This window comes from Myxine glutinosa, chromosome 1 (genome assembly GCF_964187855.1).
Source record: "Myxine glutinosa chromosome 1, kmMyxGlut1.1, whole genome shotgun sequence".
Classification (NCBI taxonomy): domain Eukaryota; kingdom Metazoa; phylum Chordata; class Myxini; order Myxiniformes; family Myxinidae; genus Myxine; species Myxine glutinosa.
Genome location: NC_136261.1, coordinates 298336359 through 298359278, shown reverse-complemented (window position 1 = coordinate 298359278; position 22920 = coordinate 298336359). Strand labels below are relative to the sequence as shown.

General features: G+C 47.6%; 2 protein-coding genes across 3 annotated transcripts in view; one reads left to right on the top strand and one right to left on the bottom strand.

The window, feature by feature from the left end:
* Positions 1-466: 466 nt before the first annotated feature.
* On the bottom strand, positions 467-15036 carry TMEM115 (transmembrane protein 115). 2 transcript variants are annotated; one of them, XM_068134862.2, is made up of 4 exons: positions 14666-15036; positions 12162-12415; positions 8893-9437; positions 467-3225 (listed from the first exon to the last, which is right to left on the bottom strand). In XM_068134862.2, the coding sequence occupies exons 2-4, from the start codon at positions 12408-12410 to the stop codon at positions 3021-3023; spliced, it is 999 nt and encodes a 332-aa protein (XP_067990963.2). In that variant the 5' UTR covers positions 12411-12415; positions 14666-15036; the 3' UTR covers positions 467-3020. The 2 variants fall into 2 exon arrangements, with proteins under 2 accessions (XP_067990963.2, XP_067990971.2); XM_068134870.2 differs by having other exon boundaries at positions 12162-12432; positions 14666-14869.
* Positions 15037-20563: 5527 nt separating this feature from the next.
* The window catches only part of PSMA5 (proteasome 20S subunit alpha 5), a 32003-nt gene continuing 29646 nt past the window's right edge, over positions 20564-22920 (top strand). The window contains exons 1-2 of the mRNA XM_068134850.2: positions 20564-20960; positions 21133-21167. Coding sequence (XP_067990951.1) covers positions 21139-21167 — 29 coding nt within the window. The 5' untranslated portion in view covers positions 20564-20960; positions 21133-21138. The remainder of the gene's footprint in view (positions 20961-21132; positions 21168-22920) is intronic.

The following is a 22920-nucleotide window of genomic DNA, read 5'->3' as shown; positions in this document are numbered from 1 at the left end:
TGCAACACACGTCGTATGTTAAAACGGATTCCCTTGGAAAAACTTTGCCAATTGGACGACTCAATCCCAGCAAATGGTAAAATCTTAGTGTAAATGAAAACTTCACAATGGTCTTCCATCACATATACATGAAGCCTTCACAAGCATCAAAAGCCTTCCTTTTATCCTGACTGCAGATTTATTTTTATCAGAAGGCCACCACAAACTAGTGGGATCTCGGGGAGTAGATACAGCAGGGATATTTAAACATTCAGATATCACCGTCATTAAAGCCACCTTAAATTAGGAACTTATGGAGCTCTGCACCGTCTCCTGGAAAGGTTATTTTGGTTTCACAGTTTTTGGTTCTCGGCGATACATACTTCACAATCTCGAATTCTCCCTGCAGAAAAGAAGACGTCTCAATCACTGCTGCAAAGCGATGCGCTCAGTGGACTGCACAAAACACAAGATGATTAGAACCAAATATCCACATTCAATTTATTTCCAATGTCCAACCTTTGAAAGCATTTCTCCAGTTCCAAAATAAAATCTGCTGTTACAAGGCAAAATAAGTCCAAATTATAAGGAATATCCGCAAATAATGAGCTGGCATGTTTGAATAAGTCGTCGGTCAATATAGAAATGGAAGATGCATCTTTCCCAGTAAGTGTACATGTCACCTGTCTGTACACGAGCTGTATTATTCCATTCCCAATCCAGCACATTCCTGAATACACTTGCAACGAAAAAAATTCCACTATTCCCTGCTCAACCCATTCACGACTAACCACTGTTTTGTAACCACAAATAATACTGATCAATTGCTCTGGAAAGCGATTGGTGTGCCGATAAAATAGAAAATACCAGAGTTCTTTTTCCTACGTTCAATGAAGGATAGACTTAGCATGAAAGGAAAGTCCATCAAAGGATACAGGACCATCTACACATTACATGTGCAAACAATTAAATAAAAAAACAGGGGAAGGAATGGAGGCTCCAAATGCATGCAGTGAATGAGGTGAGGATGTGAGGAGGTAGGGAGGGGGAGTACATGTGTTGGTGAGCAACAAGATTTCCCTTATGTAATATATAGATGGCCTCTACTGACAATGCAATCATGCAACGATGCACAATGTTGTAATCAAGAAACAACCGTCATGAAAAACATTTTGAAAAATAAAAATTGTAATCTTGTGAGCATAATGATTGACGAGTTAAACCAGCATTCCGTTTGCAGTTTTAAACGGGTACATGTTGTTTATACCCCATTTAAGCAGAAAACAAAACCTGGAATCTAACCACATTAGGCACCTCGAGGATTCAAAACAAGCGGCTACATCAGGCAAACGAGAAACAACGATGTTCAAAAGTATCACCGAAGAGAACAGCGCTATTAAAGTTGCACGGCTGGATACATGGGAGATAAACTAAGAGGAGGCATTGATGAAGCAAAAGTGACTTTTTCCAATTAAAAACCAAATAAACAACTTCATGATTGTCAAGAGCCAAGTACAGGATAGTGTCAACAAAGCAAGATGGCGACATACTTCAAACTTTGAATCCGTTTGCTTGGACGATAGAGACAAGAACACCACCACCATGTCTATCTGGAATGCTTTTAGGATAATCAACAAAATGAATGGATCGACCTGTCAGGCAAAGTTCATAGAGAATTAAAAAGACAACCTTAGTCCTTGGATGCAATTTTGATGAATAAAACGTATCAAGGCATAAGGAATCATTATTTTAGTTAAGGGACAGGTGGGTAAGACTGGCATTATACAAGCCACTGTGAAATTCCGAAACTTCCATAAGTGTTGGAATGGAGGGCAAAAGTCATTAAAAGTTTGGTATCTGATCGGTAATACCAAAATACAAATGCCAATTTCCAGTCTCCTGGTATTGTATGTTCGGGGAATAACACTCCATGCGCATCTCCATGCCAATAGCCAAACAAGAGTCATGTTGAATAAACTCAGTGAAGAACTGGAAAATAAACTCCAATGAAACAGGAGGTGCCAGACGGGAATGGTGGTGGGGAAGAAAAGAAACAAACTGGGACATTGCTTTATGAGCTTTGAGGAAAATGCTCTGCCGATCTGGTGAGGCCAGGAGCATGAGAACGACCCGGAAATTTCAGACAGTTTGACCGAATAAATAACGAATTGTATTAATGCAAACAGACGTGTTACAACCACAGGCGAGCACTGCTTTGGCATGAGCCAGATCAAGGGAATACCGTAATTGTATCCCAAACGGCCTAACAATCCACTAGCAAGGGAAGTTGTTCTTTTTTGTCTCTTTCTTTCGACTGGCAGGAAAATGAACTACCGGTACAACAAAATTGGCCAAAACTTTTAAAAACAGCAGAAAGTTTTTCCATAGGTAAGCAAAACTCACTCGATAGAAATGAATCACTTTACTGATATTTAAAGTACCAATATATAAACTATTTGACAATTGTGCACCGAGGCGGTGGAGGACAGGGGGGAATGAACTGCTTTAAACAAAAGTGTAAGGCAGGGACAGCAAGAGAGTTTACGGGTGTGTTTGAGGTCCAGCAGTGGCAATATGGGGGTGTGTAACTACCTTCAAAACAAACAGGTGCAGTGTCAAAAGAAGACAGGAGTCGCCCTAAATAATGTGTGGTTCACAGAAAAAATACATTTACATACTCGAAGAGTGTGCAGGCCCTTTTAGATGACAGCCAACACCATTATCGTTTGCCAATTAGCTTTTGATGGAGCGATTTAAAACTGTGCTCAGAAGAACGATATTAATTCACTTACAAGATAGCAAGCAGTCCCTTTCATCCAGCAACACAAATAATTAAAATCTATCTGGAAGCCTTGTAGACAGTGCAATATGGCTGTCACCACATTTTCACTCTCGATACAAATCCATCATCGAACACTGGGCCAAGCACTTTTCCGCAATGAGCAGAAAAAAAATTGTGCAGCAAAGTTCAGCAGTCTGTCTGCTCTTGCCAAGCTGTTCAACTCCGATCAAACCAAAAAGTATCGGAAGAAAAGTTGCACTTATTCATTCGATTCTCCCTCTTGAGCCTCCTTTCCCAGCCAAACTTCAGCCGGTGCTGGCCCAGGAAGCTTGGAAAGTCCTGGGCCTGTGGTAGCGGTGGCAATAGCAGATTCTACCTCTCCACAGTCACTTTCAAGACTGGGCCAGGCTGTGGCTGTTCCAGCTTTCCTCAGCCTTTCATCCAGAGCTTTAAGAGCAAGTTGCCTGTGGACAAAAGATGGACATCATTGCACTTACAAAAGGTGTTAAAACAAAATAAACAAGATGCAAAGTTATGGTACTGACAGGAAAAAAAAATGCACCATTCAGTTTTTTTTTTTAATGACTAAAATATTGTTTAACCAACATATTATTGTGGAAATGACTCGTAGATTTTAATGAATGCTTAATATAGCGTAGTTATTTCATTATTACGAGTTTAAAACAGAAGCGTAGGTAGAAGTAATTAAATGTTATGAATTTTGGGGTAGGGCCATATATCGATTTAGGTAGATCTGCATAGGTAGGTGCTCCGATGACCGTGGGTAGCAAGAACCAACTCAATGTAAATAAGTAGAGGACCTGTCTAGCCCAGATGTCGGATAAGTTGGATATGTGTCACCGCCACAAGGGGGCGGTGCATGTTAAGTAGTTGTAGGGATTATGCTAATTCCCTGGTGTGTCGTTCCCTCCGTGAACATACCTGTGTCCCGTATGGCAACACACCATAGACATTAGTTAGGCCCATTATCACACACACCATGTAAATATCCCCCTTCCACCACAATAACCATAAAACCCACCGGAAGCCAGTTCGGGGAACCGCCGATGCAGCTGCAGCCAGTTACATCACCACAAAGCAACACTCATTGCTCAGGCAGGCTGAGGCCACACCCACCTTGCGAAGGACTGATTGGAAGGGAGGATTGATGACGTCAGAGGAGAAGCCACACCATGAACCGTGTGCCGACATTTCTTCCTTCTCGTGCTGGATCCCATAGTAAGCGGTCGCATTTTGGCTGTCAGATCGATCTCCCCTTTGTACTCTCATTTGTCCTGCCACCTTGCGCTTGGACCGTCTGCTTGCCCGAGAGGTCTTCTCTTCCTCATGCAACGCTCTTCCCTCCTCCTCTTGCTGCCTTCCTGACGCAGTCCTCTGCCCTCGGCTCAGACCTCGAGGGAAAACGATACCGGGACAGCGGGCTCCAGGCAGCGATCAGGGACGTCACCGGGAGACGTGCCGAGTTTTACAGACGGAGAGCGGCAGTTTTGCCAGGCAGAAACGACGCATGGGCGAGACGCCAGTGAGGCCTAGCGGCACGCAAACGAGGTGGATTGAGGCCTTCCTCCCGCCAACACCGGAGTGCGTGCTCGGACTGGATGATCGCTGCCAAGGCGCCAATCGAGCCGAGTGCACGATAATTCACACATTTACTTTCCTTCCTTTTATATTCCCATTTGCCCATGTTTAAGTCTGGTGTGGGGACGTCCCAATTTAGGATTATATTTATTTACCGGCGCGTTTCTTTGTATCGGGTTCCGTAAAATAAACGTGTTTCTTTTTGTACATTTAATTTGGTGTTCGCTTGATTTAATCTCCACAGGTTTGAGGGAACCGTGAGGTGAGGAACTTCAGCATCCTCCCCACCCTCCTTATCCTCCTCCCTCCCTGCGTGTATGAACTCTGCTATATTTGAAATGAACGCCTTCGGAGTTATAGATTGCTCGAGTAATCGTTTCCTTGGTCGGTTTTTAAATCGCGAGGAACACGACAATATTATTGTGGAAATGACTCGTAGATTTTAATGAATGCTTAATATAGCGTAGTTATTTCATTATTACGAATTTATAACAGAAGCGTAGGTAGAAGTAATTAAATGTGATCACGTATGCATCACCAATTTGTATAGTTAAAGCCGTGCACTCACCCCATTGTGTGTATCTAAAAATCTAAACCCCGTTTGACCATTATTTCATATTTATACCTTTGTTATCCTTTCTTCATGTGTCTTTTTCCGAACACACTTGGCCGTTTTCCCTAGTTCAGGTGGGGAAAATGCGGATTTGATTCTCCCGGCCTTGTGGCATCTCCTGAACAATGAGTGAAGGGTCAAGCAGGGGCTGCTCCACCAATGGTGAGTGAGAGGGGAGGGGCGTAGTCGTCACCTAGTGACGTAAGCATGTAACCTTGTACAAGGCAGGGCATGAGCGAATACACACTCTCTGCCTGCTTGCATTTGTCTCGGGAGGACATGGAAATGCGATGCAGTGGGGAGCCCGAGTATTTGTGAGGCAGACCCTGGAAAGACCACGTGCCTTGCAGAGGAATCTGGGCAGCCTGCAGACACTACGCCTACATGCTGGGTTGCGTTCCTCCCCCCTGCTGAGTAGATTAGCCATGGACATAACAACGTGCCGGTTTGCCAAAACTCTAATTGTCCTTTCAATTCCCTATGTCTATATCCTCTGGTATGTCTAATTGGGCCCATATAAGGCATACAATAATTAAGATTTTCGATGATTCGTTGACTCATGTGCAGATATGTAATGGTCGGGGCGAAGGGGTTATCATACTATAATTCACCAAATGTCCGTCCGTCCGTCCGTTCCCAGGAACCGCAAAAACGGCTGAACCGATCACAATGATATTTTGGGTGTGTAATCCTGGGACCCCCTGGAGTAAAATGGGCAATATTGTTTTTCCAATTTCAGCTTTGGCCTCCAGCATTTTCCAGTTTGGACTACCGCATAACGTTATTTTCCCGGGTACCGCACAAACGGCTGCACCGATCGCTGCACAGCTGCACCGATCAGACTCGATGACCTCCGACAAAGGCCTTTTATAAGGACAAGGGTTGAATCCCTGCATGAGAGAATGCCAACCCCCTCCACGCCATCATGGTCTTCTCTCCAACTCACAATCCCACGAGATATGCGGAAAGGATGACCCAAAACCAATTATCTTCTTTTTGATTCGTATATAAACATCATTAAAAGTAAATAATGACCTCGGCCAAAGTTCAAACGACATGGGTTTAATCTCTACATGAGAGAATTCCACATAGCTATTTGGGCGGTGTATACGCTAACAGATCGCTGTCTCCATCGATCTTGCCAAGACCGTACCACCTATCGGCTCAAAATCCTTTTAACTGTTGGCTTGGTAGTTTTTACAATGAAGGAAATACGTATCGGGAGTAGGAACTACATAGCGATTGTGAATGTGACAGCTCTGAGGCGTCTTTCGCTTCGCATTGAATTATTCATTACATTCATTCATTCATTTAATGATCATTACATTCATTAAACGTTCATTAAACATTAAACGTTCATTAAACGATTACAAAAATAAAAACGAAAAACATTACGAAATTCCGTTCACACCGTCACATCAAACACTACAGTGAACACAAACATCGTCACAACGAAAACATCGTCACAAACGTTACGTTACGTAATTCAAACCGTGAACACATCGAATATTGGAGAGACCATTGCCCAAATTTGAAACACGATGGAATAATATTTACCGATATGAACAGTGATGTGGCTTTTATTGAAATTCTACAAATACTGTTTAGATTTTGATGATTTGCGTGTGATATGATTTAACGGATGTTTATATAAATCGTTTAAAATAAAAAAGCCTTCAATTTCTGATATTTTGCCTTTTAATTTGGGCCTCCCAATTGAAGCCCCGCCCGTAGGGCGGGTACCGTTGCGTTTTTTTTAAAATTGCGATTGCTTCTCCTGCATTCCCATCCCCCCTGCGCATTTTCAATACACATATAAACCCGACTTGGTCTCTTGGGTAGATTCTGTTCATCGTGGTGGCTTCATCTGGTGGTTTGGTTTAAACCCTTTTAAAGTTGGATTGGCCACAGTCTCCCTACTGCTAAAAAAAGATCACACCACATGACCAGAAGGTTTGCTCGGCTTGATGAGATTAGTCAAGTGGCCGCCTATTGGTGTGATCTTAACCTGGTTTGGAGACTCCAATCTGTACGGTAACACCGTTGTCAGACGCAGATACAACAGGGGGTCTTTGAGGCGGGTGACTGCATATTCCAGGAGTGCCGATAAGGCAGCCATAAGGCCCAAAGTTACTGACATTGCCAAAAAGTAGAGCAGCAACTGGCTTGGTCCCCAAACAGGCTCTAAAAAACGGCCCGACAAGGAAAGCTGTTTCAGTCATGATAACACAAGTCACCAAATTCAAACCAGGCAACTGGAACAATATTAACAAAAAAGAGCAATCAGAAATTGCAGACCCTCACCTGGACATGTTTTTAGTGGTTTTTAAGGCTTTTGTGGTGAAACAAATATGGCGACTAAACCACATGACTGACGACATCATCGTTTTTCTTTTCTCCACCAATTTATCCCGAGATGACGCTCAATAAATTTCATCTTGATCAGATGAAGTTTTGTACTTGTCGAATGATGTCATAGGTGCATCCATTATGACATCATCATTAACGTATTTTATTCCCCATGGAGAGTTCTATACAATGAGCCATGTCTCAATTTTTTCTTTGCAGCACTTTCGGAGATATAGAGATGCAAAGTTTTTGGGTTTTTCCAAGATGGCGGCCATACCATGTGACGTCATAATTATCATTAAAAAATATACAGAAGGTGCATCTATGGTGAAAATTTCCTGTCAATCAGACCAACGGTTGCAGAGAAAATCATATTTATTCTGTGTGGACAAACAGACAAACAAACAAACAGACAAATTAAAAATTACTCAGAGCGACACTTGGCAAAAGAGAACAAAGTAGAATGGCACTCAGTAGAGCATACTTTTGACCTCACAAATAATTGGTGGTTGAATTGTGACCTGTTATGCAAATCGTCTTCAAACTAAGTCAATCGGATGAAAATGGACAATTTTAGAAATTTGGCCTATGTTGACCTTTTGGCCTATGTTGACCTCAAAAATAGTTGGTGGTTGAATTCATTGTCCCATAAATGAAAATCCTATTCAGATTTCAAGTCAATTGGATGAAAATTGAGGATTTTGGAGATTTCAAAAAAGTGGTTGACCTTTTGACCTCAAAAATATATAGGATTTTGTCAGACCACGAACTGTACCATTTGGTGAAGTTTCGTGAAGATCAGTTTAAAATTATGACGTGCAGGCAAGTATAAGTGAGTGGAGACACACACACACACACACACACACACACACACACACACACACACACACACACACACACACACACACACACACACACACACACACACACACACACACACACACACACACACACACACACACACACACACACGTGATCAACATACTTGTTAAAAAATAAATAAATAAAAATTGCTAAGTAACAAACGGACTCAAATTCAATACCCTGTTCTCTGGCGAGGGTAACAAGTGTATGTACTATGTGTAGGACTAACCGGGTGCGGGTGGAAGGACACTGGACTATCATTCCAGAGGTTGTGGATTAAAATCAGCAGTAGAAAGGATTTGGATTCACAGCTACTGCAAATTGCGTTAATCTCAGGAGAATTACCATGTCACAATAGTTTTCAATAAAACCCAGCTGGCTAACAAATAACCTTCAAGGAGGGTGTACACTACCTGCCTAGTTTGGTTTACACATGGTGCATACCAAAGTAATTAGTTTGGCGAGTGCAAGATAAAGCAACATATGCAAACAATGCCTTCATCCGAAACAGTTCAACACACCACCATCTGTTGGACCAAATAATAGACTAGATCACTAGACAATGTCAATCTTAGAGGTTTAAGAGCTGGAAAATCTGCTGGATGCAAAGTATTAGTTACAACCAAGTAAGTTCAAATAAATTAGGAGTAAATGAATATGATTTGCTGAAAGCAATCAGTATACCAAAACAGCTCATCCCTCCTACCTCCTCCTTTCAGCATCTGGGGACTCCACGGAGACGGTGACATGTGGTCCAGCAGTAGTATGAACACGCCTTCGTCCTCCACCTCCCAATAACCCCAGCCTCATGAGTCCCCTCCGAAACACCACCATCACGTCAGCTGCACCAGGAACTCGTGGAGCAGCAATGGCCTTCTGTGGTCGCACTTTTAAGTATCCCCAACCGGAAAGTCCACCGAACACAAGGCCTAGGGCACAGCGCAGTGGAAACAAGCCGAACCATGTGATTAAGAATGTCAGAACGGCAATCACAACCCAGACGCGTGGGCGAGATATGAAAGGGCTCTCCACCAGAATGCCCGGTGCCAATGCAGCACAGAAGGCTCCAGTAAGAGGTGCAACGCCATGGAAATGAGCGCCGAAGAGAAGAATGTCCCGAGATGTTGCTGCGTATGCCAGGAGGGCCGATAAGGCAGCCATAAGGCCCGAAGTTACTGAGATTGCCAAAAAGAAAAGCAGCAACTGGCTTGGTCCCCAGACAGGCTCTAAAAAACGGCCTGACAAGGAAAGCTGCAATGGAAAGAAGTGGAAAACACTTTATACTAGACAAAAGCCTCGAAGTAAATGTAAGATCATTATGCCTCAAACAGAAATTTAAAAAAATAGGGGAAATACCCCTGGGTGCTCACCTTGTAGAAAAAAGCAGTATACTACACTGACTAAGGGTATGTTAAACAGCATCATGGTATTTTAAACCAACTTCAATGGTTGGTAAAAGGCAGGCCAGCATGTACAATCACACTAACGTAATCATAAGACTTGAAACAAACAAAAAAAATACCTATTTTGGGGTGCAACCTCCAACCCTGTATACCTCCTTAGACCCAGATTTTTCCAATTCCTTGAAAAACGTTGATGAATCACGGGTGATGAAAGTTGTGATCAAGTTTCATCAAAACTGTGTGTGTAGTTGCCGAGAAAAGAGTGAATACCTACGTTGGGGGTGGACCACTTACCCCCCTCCCCTTCCCCCAGTAGAACACCTTAGGGCCCGATTTTTTTTAAAGGCCATGGCCAAACTTTGGTACATCACGTGCAATGAAGGTTGTGGTCAAGTTTCATTAAAATATTATGTGTAGTTTCAGAGGAAAAAGCAAATTCCTATTTTGGGGATCAAACCTGGATCCACTGTAGACACCTGGTAGACCCCCTTATACCCAGATTTTTTTTTTAATGCTGTGAATAAACTTGAGTTGCAATGGTCATGCAGGGCGTCCCCCTCTCACCTATCCTCTGCAACTCGGTGTTGGACGAGGTGTTGCGAAACATCCCCGAGGGAGTGGGGGCAAGGTTAGACGGGACAGTAGTGCCTGCACTGGCATTTGCTGACGACCTAATCTTTTGTGCACGGACTTTGCCCGGGCTCCAAAGGTCTTTGGATGCAGTGCATGACTGTCTGGCTGCAGCAGGACTGGCACTCAATGTGGAGAAGTCTCCGACTCGAGCTGTTGCCATCGACGGGAAGGAGAAACGGTACGTGGTGAACTCTTCTGAAGTGTTCCATCTCGAGCCACGTTACCTGACCGTGCTAGACACAGGGAGCCAGCTGAAATACCTCAGAATACAATTACAACCCCGAGGAGTGGTGCCTTCCCATGGTTCCATATTTGAGGAAGGGCTGCAAAATGTTGGCAGAGCACCGCTGAAACCTCAGCAAAGAATGTGCACACTCAGAGTACACCATATACCCAAGCACCAACACAGGCTTGTCTTGGGTACTGGCAGATGAGAAACTCCGCAGGCTGGATGAGCAAATCAATCACCATGTAAAAGGCTGTGGCTCAGGCTACCAAATGACACGCCTGGAGCATACTTCCACGCCAAAACGGATGACGGTGAACTGGGCCTGTCCCAGTTCACAACGACGATTCCCATCCTACAGGAGAGACGGATGCGAGGCCTCAAACAGTCTTACAGGGGCAGTCCTGGGGACCAAACTGGGGGATGATGTGAGGACTTGAAACTGTGCCTGTCACACTTTCCTCATTCCCACCACTCCTACCCCTCTCACCCACCCTCCTCTCCCAGTGAAACAGTCAATAACCTGACAGATTTATTTAATGTGGTGGTCGTGCAGCACAGGCATGATGGGCCAACTGGACTCCTCTTGTGTTAAAGTTCCTTGTTAAAGTTTATTGGTCTGGTATTGATGTGGTCACAAACTTAACTGTGACCAACAGACATTATCAGGTTTTGTATTTGTGCGCAGTAGAATAGTCTTTACTTCATGCAATGTAAAGATGGCACTTTGGTATTTTCCTGAATTTCATATAAGGAAACGGTGATGGGAAAACCCAACAATGGACGCTATTTCCGCATTTACCGACAGACAGATGTTCTGGTGGACACCTGATCACGGTAACACGCCAGCAAGCTTTTGTACCTGGCCTGGCTAACTTCTACAAAAATACCTCAGAAAAAACTACCGTGGGGGTAATTCGCATAATCGTGGTCATGAGTTAGCATTGCATCCCATCCGGAGTATATGGGTGAAGAAACGAATCGGCATATCAGAATAGCACCTCAATTCCCGAATAATAGCGGCATGCATTTCTGATGACGAAAATACAGAACCCTCCACATGGGTGGTTACAAAAACTAGAGGTTCCAGGGAACCTGAACTCAACTGGTCTATATCAATATGGTTAGAATATGCATAATAGAACCACAAACTATATAGTTTATATGTGCTAAAATATATATGACAAAAATTGATTTTTCAATATGGCCGCCCTGCCGCGCCCATTTTTGGGCGTGCAACGCCCAAATGCAATCCCAAACTAGTTTATGTCTTAAAGATGCTGTAAAACAAGTTTCATCAAACTTCATCAATATTTGTGACTTTCAGAGCGTAGACGTCGAATTGTTTACGGACGACAGACAGACGGACACTGGGTGTCGACAAAAACTCAGCTGGACATAGCCCAGTTGAGTTAAAAAGGATTTCCATACTATACTGGAGTGTCACCCAAGGTAACAGCAAATTATGCTGATTTTAATGTCGAGACTCATTTCAGTTGCAAAATAATTTGAGGTACAGAGCAATTTTTATCGTGGACTCTCACCAACTTGTTTAGGGGCTATACAGATCTTTCTCACGAATTTGAATAGAGCCTGTATAGATCTTTTACACCAATTTTCATACTGCCAAATTGCTTATTTGCGATTCAAGCATTTATTGTTCGAGCGATATTTTACGATATGGAATCCAGAAACCGGAGAGGTCATCCTTACCGTAGTCAAGCTGCAAACCAGACCACCAAGGCCAACTTCAACAAAAACGTGCGTCACCAGTGGCCAAAGAAAGAAAGCCGGTGGACCAAGTAAGCCGGGTGAAACTCCCAGCAGCGTCTGCGTGTCGGCGATCCAGGAGAGGCCGTAGACCAAAAGTACGAACAGGCCCAGAAACCGGGTGGCTGGCCCCAAGGACCGCACACCTCCAGCCACGGTGGCAGGCCATGCGGCCACCATGCGTCGCAACATTTCCCCTTCAAACGAAACGAGTCTGAAATTAGACACGAGCTCTGTCTCGAATGTAAAAATTCCTTCATCATCATCACAACGTTATCAATGGAAAACGTGAAATAAAACCACTTTTGACATCCACTGCATTTGGCCATTTACATTGAAGAAACAATACAAAGAGTAAAACTAAAAGCAATTACTTACTAGTTTTGGTTACAAACAAAAGGAAAGTTTTTTTTTGCATAAATAGGGTGACCTAAAAAACGGCTGACAGCCAATCGGTGGATGAATAAGTACTTGCAGAAGCATCAAGAATGACTCATTGACATTCTGTTTATGACACGTAATGCTGATGACAAATAAATCTATTGAAAGAAAAATGCCATCATGTCCCGTCAGCCTGTGCGGAGTTCGACAACTGATAAAAACATGGCACTTGGAAAACAAAATCCAGCCAGCTTGGTTCCAGCCTCGGCGTATACATATTACATACATAGTTGCCAGAAACTTAGATAAAGGCAAATTTGTCATATGATGACGGCACAATCCCTGATCTTCGACAGTGATAATTGACATGCAAACCAAGCACAATGTCCGAATGGAGGCATAACTGTGCCGGCAGGACAACGCTGTTCCCTCACCTCGTACATACCCAATTGAAGAATACATTTGGACAAATTCTCCTGACCAAACCCTTGTCAGTCACTTGCTTTCAATACTGGTGCACAGCCTACACAGACCTTTCAACCATGCAATTGTCCATGTTGTGAAGCAGAAGCTACACATTGGCTCACCATTGCAAAACTCAAACCAAGAACCAGTCATTTCCCCAAAAAACCAACTTCAGGTTCTCACCAAACCAGATGTATCCTTCATTGTTTTAGTCGGCCCAACTCGCCACGTGATCTCCTGAAATGTGTAATTTCATGGGCTTCCCTCCATGAATGCTCGATCAATGGTGCAAGAGCAGATTACTCTTTTTTTTTTTAAATTCATCGACACAGAAAGCCTCCATCTTAAAAATAAGCGCAAGACTCCCTCCCTCTCCCATGCCTCTAGTCTGGAAAAAAAACTGTTTCGTCGATTGTAGACAGCACCATGACAGCGTGGTGTTGGCTTAACGGTGAAGATGGCTGGCTTAAGATCTTTAGTTTGAGCCCTGTCGTGCTGTTGAAATAACCCCAGGTGGGTTGACTCAGCCCATCATCCTTCCGAGGTCGGCATAATGAGTACCAGCTTACTGGTAACAGGGGACACTGCATCAGCAGCACTCCCAGCAATGATGTAACCAGCAGCCACAGGTTACATATGGGACAACAGCACCATCGCCGCCACCACCACCTCTACAACTACTAATACAACCACCACCACTACTACTACTACCAATACAACCACCACCACTACTACCAATACAACCACCACTACTACCAATACAACCACTACTTCCAATACCACTACTAGTACTACTATCAATACAACCACCACCACTACTACCAATACAACCACTACTTCCAATACCACTACTAGTACTACACCAATACAACCACCACTACTACTACTACTACCACCAATACAACCACCACTTCCAATACCACTACTAGTACTACACCAATACAACCACCACTACTACTACCACCACCAATACAACCACCACCACCACCACTACTACCAATACAACCACCACCACCACCACTACTACCAATACAACCACCACCACCACCACTACTACCAATACAACCACCACCACCACCACTACTACCAATACAACCACCACCACCACCACTACTACCAATACAACCACCACCACCACCACTACTACCAATACAACCACCACCACCACCACTACTACCAATACAACCACCACCACCACCACTACTACCAATACAACCACCACCACCACCACTACTACCAATACAACCACCACCACCACCACTACTACCAATACAACCACCACCACCACCACTACTACTACTACTACTACTACTACTACTACTATCAATACAAACACCACCACTACTACTATCAATACAATCACCACCACCACAAGGCAACATCCCCGCCACCGCTGCCAAACGGTACCCTCACTACCACGACTACCTTTAGGCCTACTGTGAACACTAAGAAATAAAACTCATTTAATACCAATAAGTCATAAAACAGGGATTAACTACCGTGATAACTCACGTACTTGACGCGATAATAAACAGTTTGATGATCAAAAGTAAAAAGATACATTCGAAAAGAGGGGAAAAAACCATACAAATCTGACAAACCAGAGGTAATGGGAAAAAAGAAATTCCGTTCCAGCAAGTCTTCCACCAGAGCCCAGGACTCTCTGCTCGGGGATCACAGGTTCCTCGCACTAAGTGCGCTGTGTGAGGCCTGACAAGTAGAGGTACAAAAAGGGCCGAACACCGCAAAAATGCCCCAAACTGCGCCCGCCATTGCAACGCTTGCTGTCATCTTCACCTCTCAATGAAGTTATTTCCTCTGAAATTTTAAAGATGTCTAGTTGCTTATAACCGATAATATTTAGTGCTGCACTCAATGTTAGTTGCAAAACGCTTTAGGAGTGTAGGCAGAAGACGGGGCAGTGGAGGAAATATGGTTTTACACCACCTATCATTCCATTTCCGTTTACACCGCCACATTCTCATCGAAAATTAAAATGCAGAGGAAAGAAATCAATTAAAGCGAAACAAGATGAGAGATAAATTTTTGTCATCGTCATAGATGGATTATGATTAACAAAATGGAATATAAATAGGGTAAGAGAAATGAAGATTTTAACGTTAATGGGACAGTCAACGAAATGCACGTTTTGAACGGATATTTGAAAATATGGCTCCATTTTATTGTAAATCCAGCATATATAATTATGTACTGTACAGTGCTGTAAATCCAGCATATATGTACTGTACGGTACTGTAAATCCAGCATATATGTACTGTACGGTACTGTAAATCCAGCATACATATACTGTACTGTAAATCCGGCATATATGTACTGTACTGAAAATCCAGCATACATATACTGTACTGTGCTGTACTGTAAATCCAGCACATATGTACTGTACGGTACTGTAAATCCAGCATACATATACTGTACTGTACGGTAAATCCGGCATATATGTACTGTACTGTAAATCCAGCATCTATGTACTGTACTGTAAATCCACCATACATATACTGTACTGTACTGTACTGAAAATCCAGCATACATATACTGTACTGTGCTGTACTGTAAATCCAGCATATATGTACTGTACGGTACTGTAAATCCAGCATACATATACTGTACTGTACGGTAAATCCGGCATATATGTACTGTACTGTAAATCCAGCATCTATGTACTGTACTGTAAATCCAGTAAAGCGCGGTGCTACGCGCGCTTACTTGTACAACAAGAAGGAAGCGGACAACGCAGTAAGTTTAAGAGTCTTTATTATCAGAGCTCACTGTAGCACTGGAGCGTTCCGGGCTGCGCAACCGGTGTATATCCCGCGGCCACGCCTACCCCTCGGGCGTGGCCGCTGCCCACTTGGTGCGCGGAATGATGCCCTCGCGCCAGTGAGCTTTCATGTCCGCCTCACGCGCCCCCCCCCCAGAATTCCCGCGCACCTGGAGGGCCATTTTGCGGGGCAAAGGGATGACTCGGCCAAAGCGCCCTCTGGCGACTGGCGGCGTCCGGGGTGCAGGGATGCCAGCTGGGATGCCTCCGGCTGCACCCGGGATGGGTGCAGGCTCAGGGGGCGGCGTGCCGGCGGGGCTGGGGGTGCGCCCGCCAGGGGGCGGCCCCGATGCGGGGGCAGAGCCACCGGCGGTGGGTGGTCCACGTCGAGGTGGGCCGGCTTGAGGCGGTCTATGGAGACACGGTCAGGAGTCCCGCCGATGTCCAAGGTGAAATGTTTCACCCCGGTCTCCAGCACGCGGAAAGGCCCGTCATACGGGGGCCACAGTGGTGTCCGGTGGGCGTCGTGCCGGACGAAGACGTACTCCGCGGTGCGAAGCTCCGGGGTGACCTGCGTAGGTGGGTGCCCGTGGTGCACAGTGGGCACCGGGGCGAACCTCTGGGCGGTCTCCTGCAGCGCGGAGCGCTCCTGCGCCGCGGACAATGGTGCCGTGGAGTCGGGGAGGAACTCGCCCGGCACCCGCAGCGGTTGCCCGAAGACCAACTCCGCCGCGGATGCGCGCAGGTCATCCTTGGGCGCCGTCCGGAGGCCCAGCAGCACCCAGGGGAGCCTGTCGACCCAGCCGCCGTCGCGGAGGGTCGCCCGGAGCGTGGCCTTCAACGAGCGGTGGAACCGCTCGCACAGGCCGTTAGCCTGGGGGTGGTAGGCCGTGGTGCGGTGCAGCTGGACCCCGAGCCCCCGCACGACCGCCCCCCAGACCTCCGAGGTGAACTGGGGGCCGCGGTCGGACGAGATGTCCGAGGGGGCGCCGAACCGGGCGACCCAGGTGGCGATGAACGCCTGCGCGATGTCCGCCGCCGTCGTTGACGCCAAAGGCACGGCCTCCGGCCACCGGGTGGTGCGGTCCATCATGGTCAGGACGTGGGTGAAACCCCGCGAGGGGGGCAGAGGTCCCACCAGGTCCACGTGAACGTGGTCAAACCGACGTTCCGGCACCGCAAACGGGGCCAATGGGGCCTGGGTGTGTCGGTGCACCTTCACGCGCTGGCACGCGAGGCACGTCCTGGCCCAGGTGCGGACGGCCTTCCGGAGGCCATGCAAGACAAACTTGTCGGCGATCAACCTCTTGGAGGCCCTCGTGCCCAGGTGGGACAGGCCGTGGATGGCGTCGAAAATCTGGCGCTGCCAGCCCGCGGGCACGATGGGGCGAGGCCGCCCGAGGGAGACGTCGCACCAGAGGGCCGTGCCCGCGCCGTTGAACGGCACCTCGGTGACGCGGAGGCCCGTAACGGCGGTCCGCAAGGCCTGGACGTCGGGGTCGGCGGCCTGGTCCGCCGCCATCCGGGCATAGTCGATGCCGAGGTGGACCGCGTGGGCAACGGACCGGGAAAGGCAATCCGCCACCGGGTTGTCCTTCCCCGCGACGTGCTGGATGTCCGTCGTGTATTCGGACACGGCCGAGAGGTGACGCTGCTGCCGGGCCGACCACGGCTCGGCGACCTTGCCCATCGTGAACACCAGTGGCTTGTGGTCGACGAAGGCCGTGAACGCACGGCCCTCGAGCAGATGGCGGTAGTGCCTGACCGCCAGGTGGAGCCCGAGCAACACGCGGTCGAAGGTACTGTACCGGCGTTCGGGCGGGCGAAGCTGCCTGCTGAAGAACGCCAGCAGTTGCCAAGCTCTACGCACCCATTGCTCGTGCACCGCGCCCACCGTGTAGTCCGAGGCATCGGTGGTGAGGGCGATCGGTGCATCGGGCGCTGGGTGCGCGAGCATGGTGGCGTTAGCCAAGGCGAGCTTCGCGCCCACGAACGCCGCGTCCATCTGCTCGGTCCAGGTGACGTCACTTTGCCCGGCTTCCCTCGGAGGGCCTCGTGCAGGGGGCGCAGGAGCTGGGCGATGCGGGCAGGAACCGATGGTAAAAGTTTACCATGCCCAGGAACTCCTGGAGCCCCCTGATCGTGCGGGGGCGCGGAAACCCCTTCACCGCCTCCACCTTGGCCGGTAGGGGGACGGCCCCGTGCCTGGTGACGCGGTGCCTGAAAAAGTCCATTTCAGTGACACCGAACCAGCACTTGGCGGGGTTCACGATCAGGCCGTGCTGGCCCAGGCGTTCGAAAAGCATGCGGAGATGGTGGAGGTGCTCTTCGCGGGACGCGCTTGCGACGAGGATATCATCCAGATAGACGTAGACGAAATCAAAGTCGCGCAAGACGCTGTCCATGAGGCGCTGGAACGCCTGAGCCGCATTCTTCAAACCGAAGGGCATCCAAAGAAATTCGAAAAGACCGAACGGCGTGATGACAGCCGTCTTCGGGATGTCCTCCGGCCTGACGGGGGCCTGGTGGTAACCACGTATGAGGTCCACCTTCGAGAAGAAGGACATATTCGCCAAGCGGGCGGAAAAGTCCTGAATATGGGGGACGGGGTAGCGGTCGGGGGTGGTGGTGTCGTTGAGACGGCGGTAGTCCCCGCACGGTCGCCATCCCCCGCCGGGCTTGGGTATGATGTGAAGCGGCGACGCCCAAGCACTCTCGGAGCGTCGCACGATGCCGAGCCGCTCCAGCGTAGCAAACTCGGCTTTAGCAACCGCGAGCTTCGTCGGCTCAAGGCGGCGTGCCAGGGCGTAGACCGGTGGCCCGGCGGTGGGGACGTGATGTTCCACCCCGTGCTTGATGGTCCCCACCGAGAAGGTGGGCCTCGTGAGGGCCAGGAAACGGGCGAGGAGGCAGGTGAATTCATCCGCTGCCGGAAGCGTGCAGATGAACCTGACCGGAACCAAACCGCTCAGCAAGCCGCTCGGCGAGCCGCTCGATGAGCCGCTCCGTGAGCTGCTCAACGAGGCGGGCAGCGTGCACGCGAGTGAGCTGAACGTCTCAGCCTGGACAAGCCTTCTGTGCTTTACGTCCACCAAGAGGCCATTGGCACAAAGGAAGTCCGCGTCAAGCAGTGCCATAGGCACGTCGGCAGTGACGAACGACCACCGGAAAACCTGCCCTCCGAACCGCAGAGAAAGGCAGCGTTTTCCGTATGTGCGAATGGGCGTACTGTTGGCAGCAAGCAGCGCGGGGCCCCGGCCCGCGGACTGCTTGTCGGACATACCGGCGGGAACGACACTCACCTGTGCTCCCATGTCACACAGGTAACGGCGCCCGGATAAGGTGTCCGTTATGTACAGGAGGCTGTTTAATCGGCCGGCGCTCAGTGCCACTACCGAGGGCCGGCCCGGGCGTTTCCCGACCTGCCGAATCAGCATGGCGGGCGACATTGTCGGGCTTCGTGGCCGAACCTAGCATGGAAATGGCACCAGGTTTGCGGCGAAGCCGGAGGCCGCGGTTTCCGCGGTGGTGGTTGGCGGGGCGTGGCGACCGCCACGAGGCGCCCCTCGGAGTAGGGGTGGGCACCCGCAGGAGGTTCAGCGGCGACGCGGTGCGTCGCATAGTAGGGGTGGGCACCCGCAGCAGTTTCGGGCTCGGGAGCCGCTACGGCCACACCGAAACTCGCCTGCGTGTCCAAAGCTGTGTAGAACTTGTCGTCCTCGGCCCCGAGCGCTCGGGGTTCCGTTGTCGCAGAACCGGCCAACGCGAGGCGGACTCGTGCCAGCAGCTGGCGTCGAAATAACGCCCGGAATAGAGCGTTTGGGGTTTCGTCGCCCATGAGCGACAGCATATGGTCCATTCGGACCAACGGTCGCGTGTCACCGAGCTCGGGGAGGTCCAAGAGGCGTTCGGCCCGTGCGTCCACCGTGAGGCCGAACGTGGCGAGGAGGAGACGCTTGATCGCCTCGTACCTGTCGTCGGCCGGTGGGTTCCTCAGGACCGACACGACGCGGGCGGCCGTGCCGGCCCCGAGGGAGGCGACGACGTGGCAGTAGCGTGTCTCGTCCGCCGTGATGCCTCGAAGTCGGAACTGGGCTTCTGCCTGCAGGAACCAAACTTTGGCTTGAGCTTCCCAGAACTCGGGGAGCTTGATTGTAACCGCGTTGTTTGCCATTGCGATGGCGTATTCGGTCGGTCAGCGACGGCTGATCCAACGTCGGAGGGTCACCAATAAAGCGCGGTGCTACGCACGCTTACTTGTACAACAAGAAGGAAGCGGACAACGCAGTAAGTTTAAGTCTTTATTATCAGAGCTCACTGTAGCACTGGAGCGTTCCGGGCTGCGCGCCCGGTGTATATCCCGCGGCCACGCCTACTCCTCTGGCGTGGCCGCCGCCCACTTGGTGCGCGGAATGATGCCCTCGCGCCAGTGAGCTTTCGTGTCCGCCACACCAGTATATTTAACCAGACTAGGCGGCGCTAGAGTAATCACTCTGAGTCTGGGTGGATGGTGGTATGGATCGAAACCAGGGGTGTGTTCATTTACCGAGTTTCTTGTATATCGCTCGACAAGTTGCTTAAGCATTCAAACAAGCACTTCATTCGAAACCATTCATAATGAACATGATTTGGCGAGCGCTAGCTAGCTGCTTGGTAACTGAACACACACTTGGCCCAGTCAAACCAATGACTAAAAATAGTACTTTGCTTGACGCTCAGCATAGGAAAAGAGCACAGACAAACAACAATATGTCAGGACAATGGTAGCGCAGGATTTGATAGGCGTAATGACCTCTTAGATTTAAGTTCCCCAAAATCATACTGCTAATACGCCGCCTAATGACTAAGCTGACTTTTATCAGAAATAATACAGCATGAAAGCCATTTTATGAATAACAGTAGATTAGTAAAACAATGCGTTTTAAGAAATCTCCAAGGTAATGAAATAATACAACAATTTCAGTTAAGGCGGAAGTGGAATGTGGTGGAACCAATATTTACTTTTCGGCGGACAGAAATTTTTGAGTAGGTCTCTGCGTGAGTCGGCACAGCTTCCCCACTAGCCGAGTTAGGCCTTAAGCTCCGATTCATTTTCTGGCGCCCAGAAAGCTGCAACGGTTTGTGGGAAATTTGGGGAATTGAGAGATTATCTAGTTAGACTGATTAGGTTAACCGAATAGCTTCTTTGTTCTACTGGAATCTCAGCAAAGCAGAGACTCGTTGATTCATTATATTGTTTGTCCTGAAAGTTGTCATTCTGACATTTTCCCTTTTTTCGTGTCACGGCAGGTGAGCATGTTTCTCACTCGCTCCGAGTACGACAGGTGAGTTCCGTTCCGTGTGTTTGTTGAAGGTTGATTTGGGGAATGAGTATGTATTATGCAAATTTTCTTCTTTCTTTATTAATAATAGTATAATCATAAATCATAATGGAGGAAACGTGGACGTCACCAAAACTCCAAAATTGCCATTTAACAGTTGTTGGACCGACGTAGAGATTCGAAATCCGGTTCTACCTCTGCTTCCAATATACTGTACTGACCTTAAGTGGCCACGCAAGGCCAACAGACGAGCATGTACTGTACTGTACCATTCCCAATCGGCTTGCTATCGCTTGCCAAGCCAGCCGTTTCGTTGGAGTGCTTAAGCCACTTGGCAAGCGCTCTCCAAGCTGCTTGGTAATGGAACACAGCATTGCACGTACTCCGGTCCAAGCTCCGATAAACTGAGAAGGGTTCACTCGTCCAGAGGGCAGAGGGTGCTCGTGTTGTTGATTTATTAAAGTTGTGTAAAACAAAAATGACATTTTTAATTACAAGGTTTTTTTTGGTGGTTATGGATTTTAAATATTGCTATCTTGTGATGCTCTGCTGTCATACTTACACGAGACGTGTCTACCAGTACCATTCAGTATAGCATGATATCTCAAAAAGTTTTGGATGCATCCACATGAAGTTTGGTGCACACGTTTGCATGGGTGACGAGGGCGAAATGATTAGATTTTGCTGCAGATCCGGATTCGGATCCGGCTACTAGAATTTTAAAAGTGATTCTTCACCATTGGGAAATAGGGCCACGTGGACGTCACCAAAACTCCAAAATTGCCATTTAACAGTTGTTGGACCGACGTAGAGAGTACTACCAAAAACGATACATAGGAAATCTCAAAAAGTTATGGATGGATTTGGATGAAACTTGGTGGACCGATTGGGTGTCTGACAAGGACGATTCGATTCGATTTTGGTGAAGATCTGAATATGGATTCGGATATGAGAATTATCTAACTTAAAAGTGATTCCTCACCATTGGGAGATAGGGCCAAAAACGATACATAGCAGGATATGTCAAAGTTGTGGATGGATTTGGACGAAACTTGGTGGACCGATTGGGTGTCTGACAAGGACGATTCGATTCAATTTTGGTGAAGATCCATATCCGATAAAAAAAATTTAAGTGGTTCTTCACCATTTATTGATCTGGCCACAAGTTTTACGAATTTTAAAACATGATCGAACTATAAGCACACAGTAAACACATACACAGCAAAATAAACTAGAAATTTGACAAAAACGATCAGGGAACAACACACAGTACGCAGGAACCAATGAGAGGCAATCGAGACCATTTAAAACGATCTAAGAAGCATTTTTCTTCAACAAGCAAAATCTCAGCATATTCAGACATATTTTAATATTGCCATTCACCTAATGAAACGTAATGTATGATCACTGTTGTTATATTTAAGATGTCATGAAAATAAAACTGGTGGTGGTTTGTGTACAGCCTGTGGCTGCTGGTTGCATCATTTTCTGGGAGCAAGGCTGTGCGGCTAATGCAAAGCCTCTCTATCACCAGTAAGCTGGTATTAATGTTGCTGATCTTGGAAGGATGACAGGCTAAGTCAACCCACCTGGTGTTGATTCAACGGTGACACGACAGGCTCGAACTCGGGACCCTAAGATCTCAAGACCCTAAGATCTCAAGCCAGCCATCTTAACCGTTAGGCCAACACCAGACTTAAAAGGAAACTAAATTTCGCATTTCAATACCACATGATTGTCGGAGTAATAAATGTGA

What these genes read in the sequence shown, in the direction of transcription:
- TMEM115 (XM_068134862.2), bottom strand. Translation starts at nt 12,410, where the DNA reads ATGTTGCGACGCATGGTGGCCGCATGGCCTGCCACCGTGGCTGGAGGT. An exon ending in TGGTTTGCAGCTTGACTACG is followed by an intron (nt 9,438 to 12,161) that starts GTAAGGATGACC and finishes TTTCCATTGCAG; the next exon opens with CTTTCCTTGTCAGGCCGTTT. An exon ending in CCAGATGCTGAAAGGAGGAG is followed by an intron (nt 3,226 to 8,892) that starts GTAGGAGGGATG and finishes TTTTGTCCACAG; the next exon opens with GCAACTTGCTCTTAAAGCTC.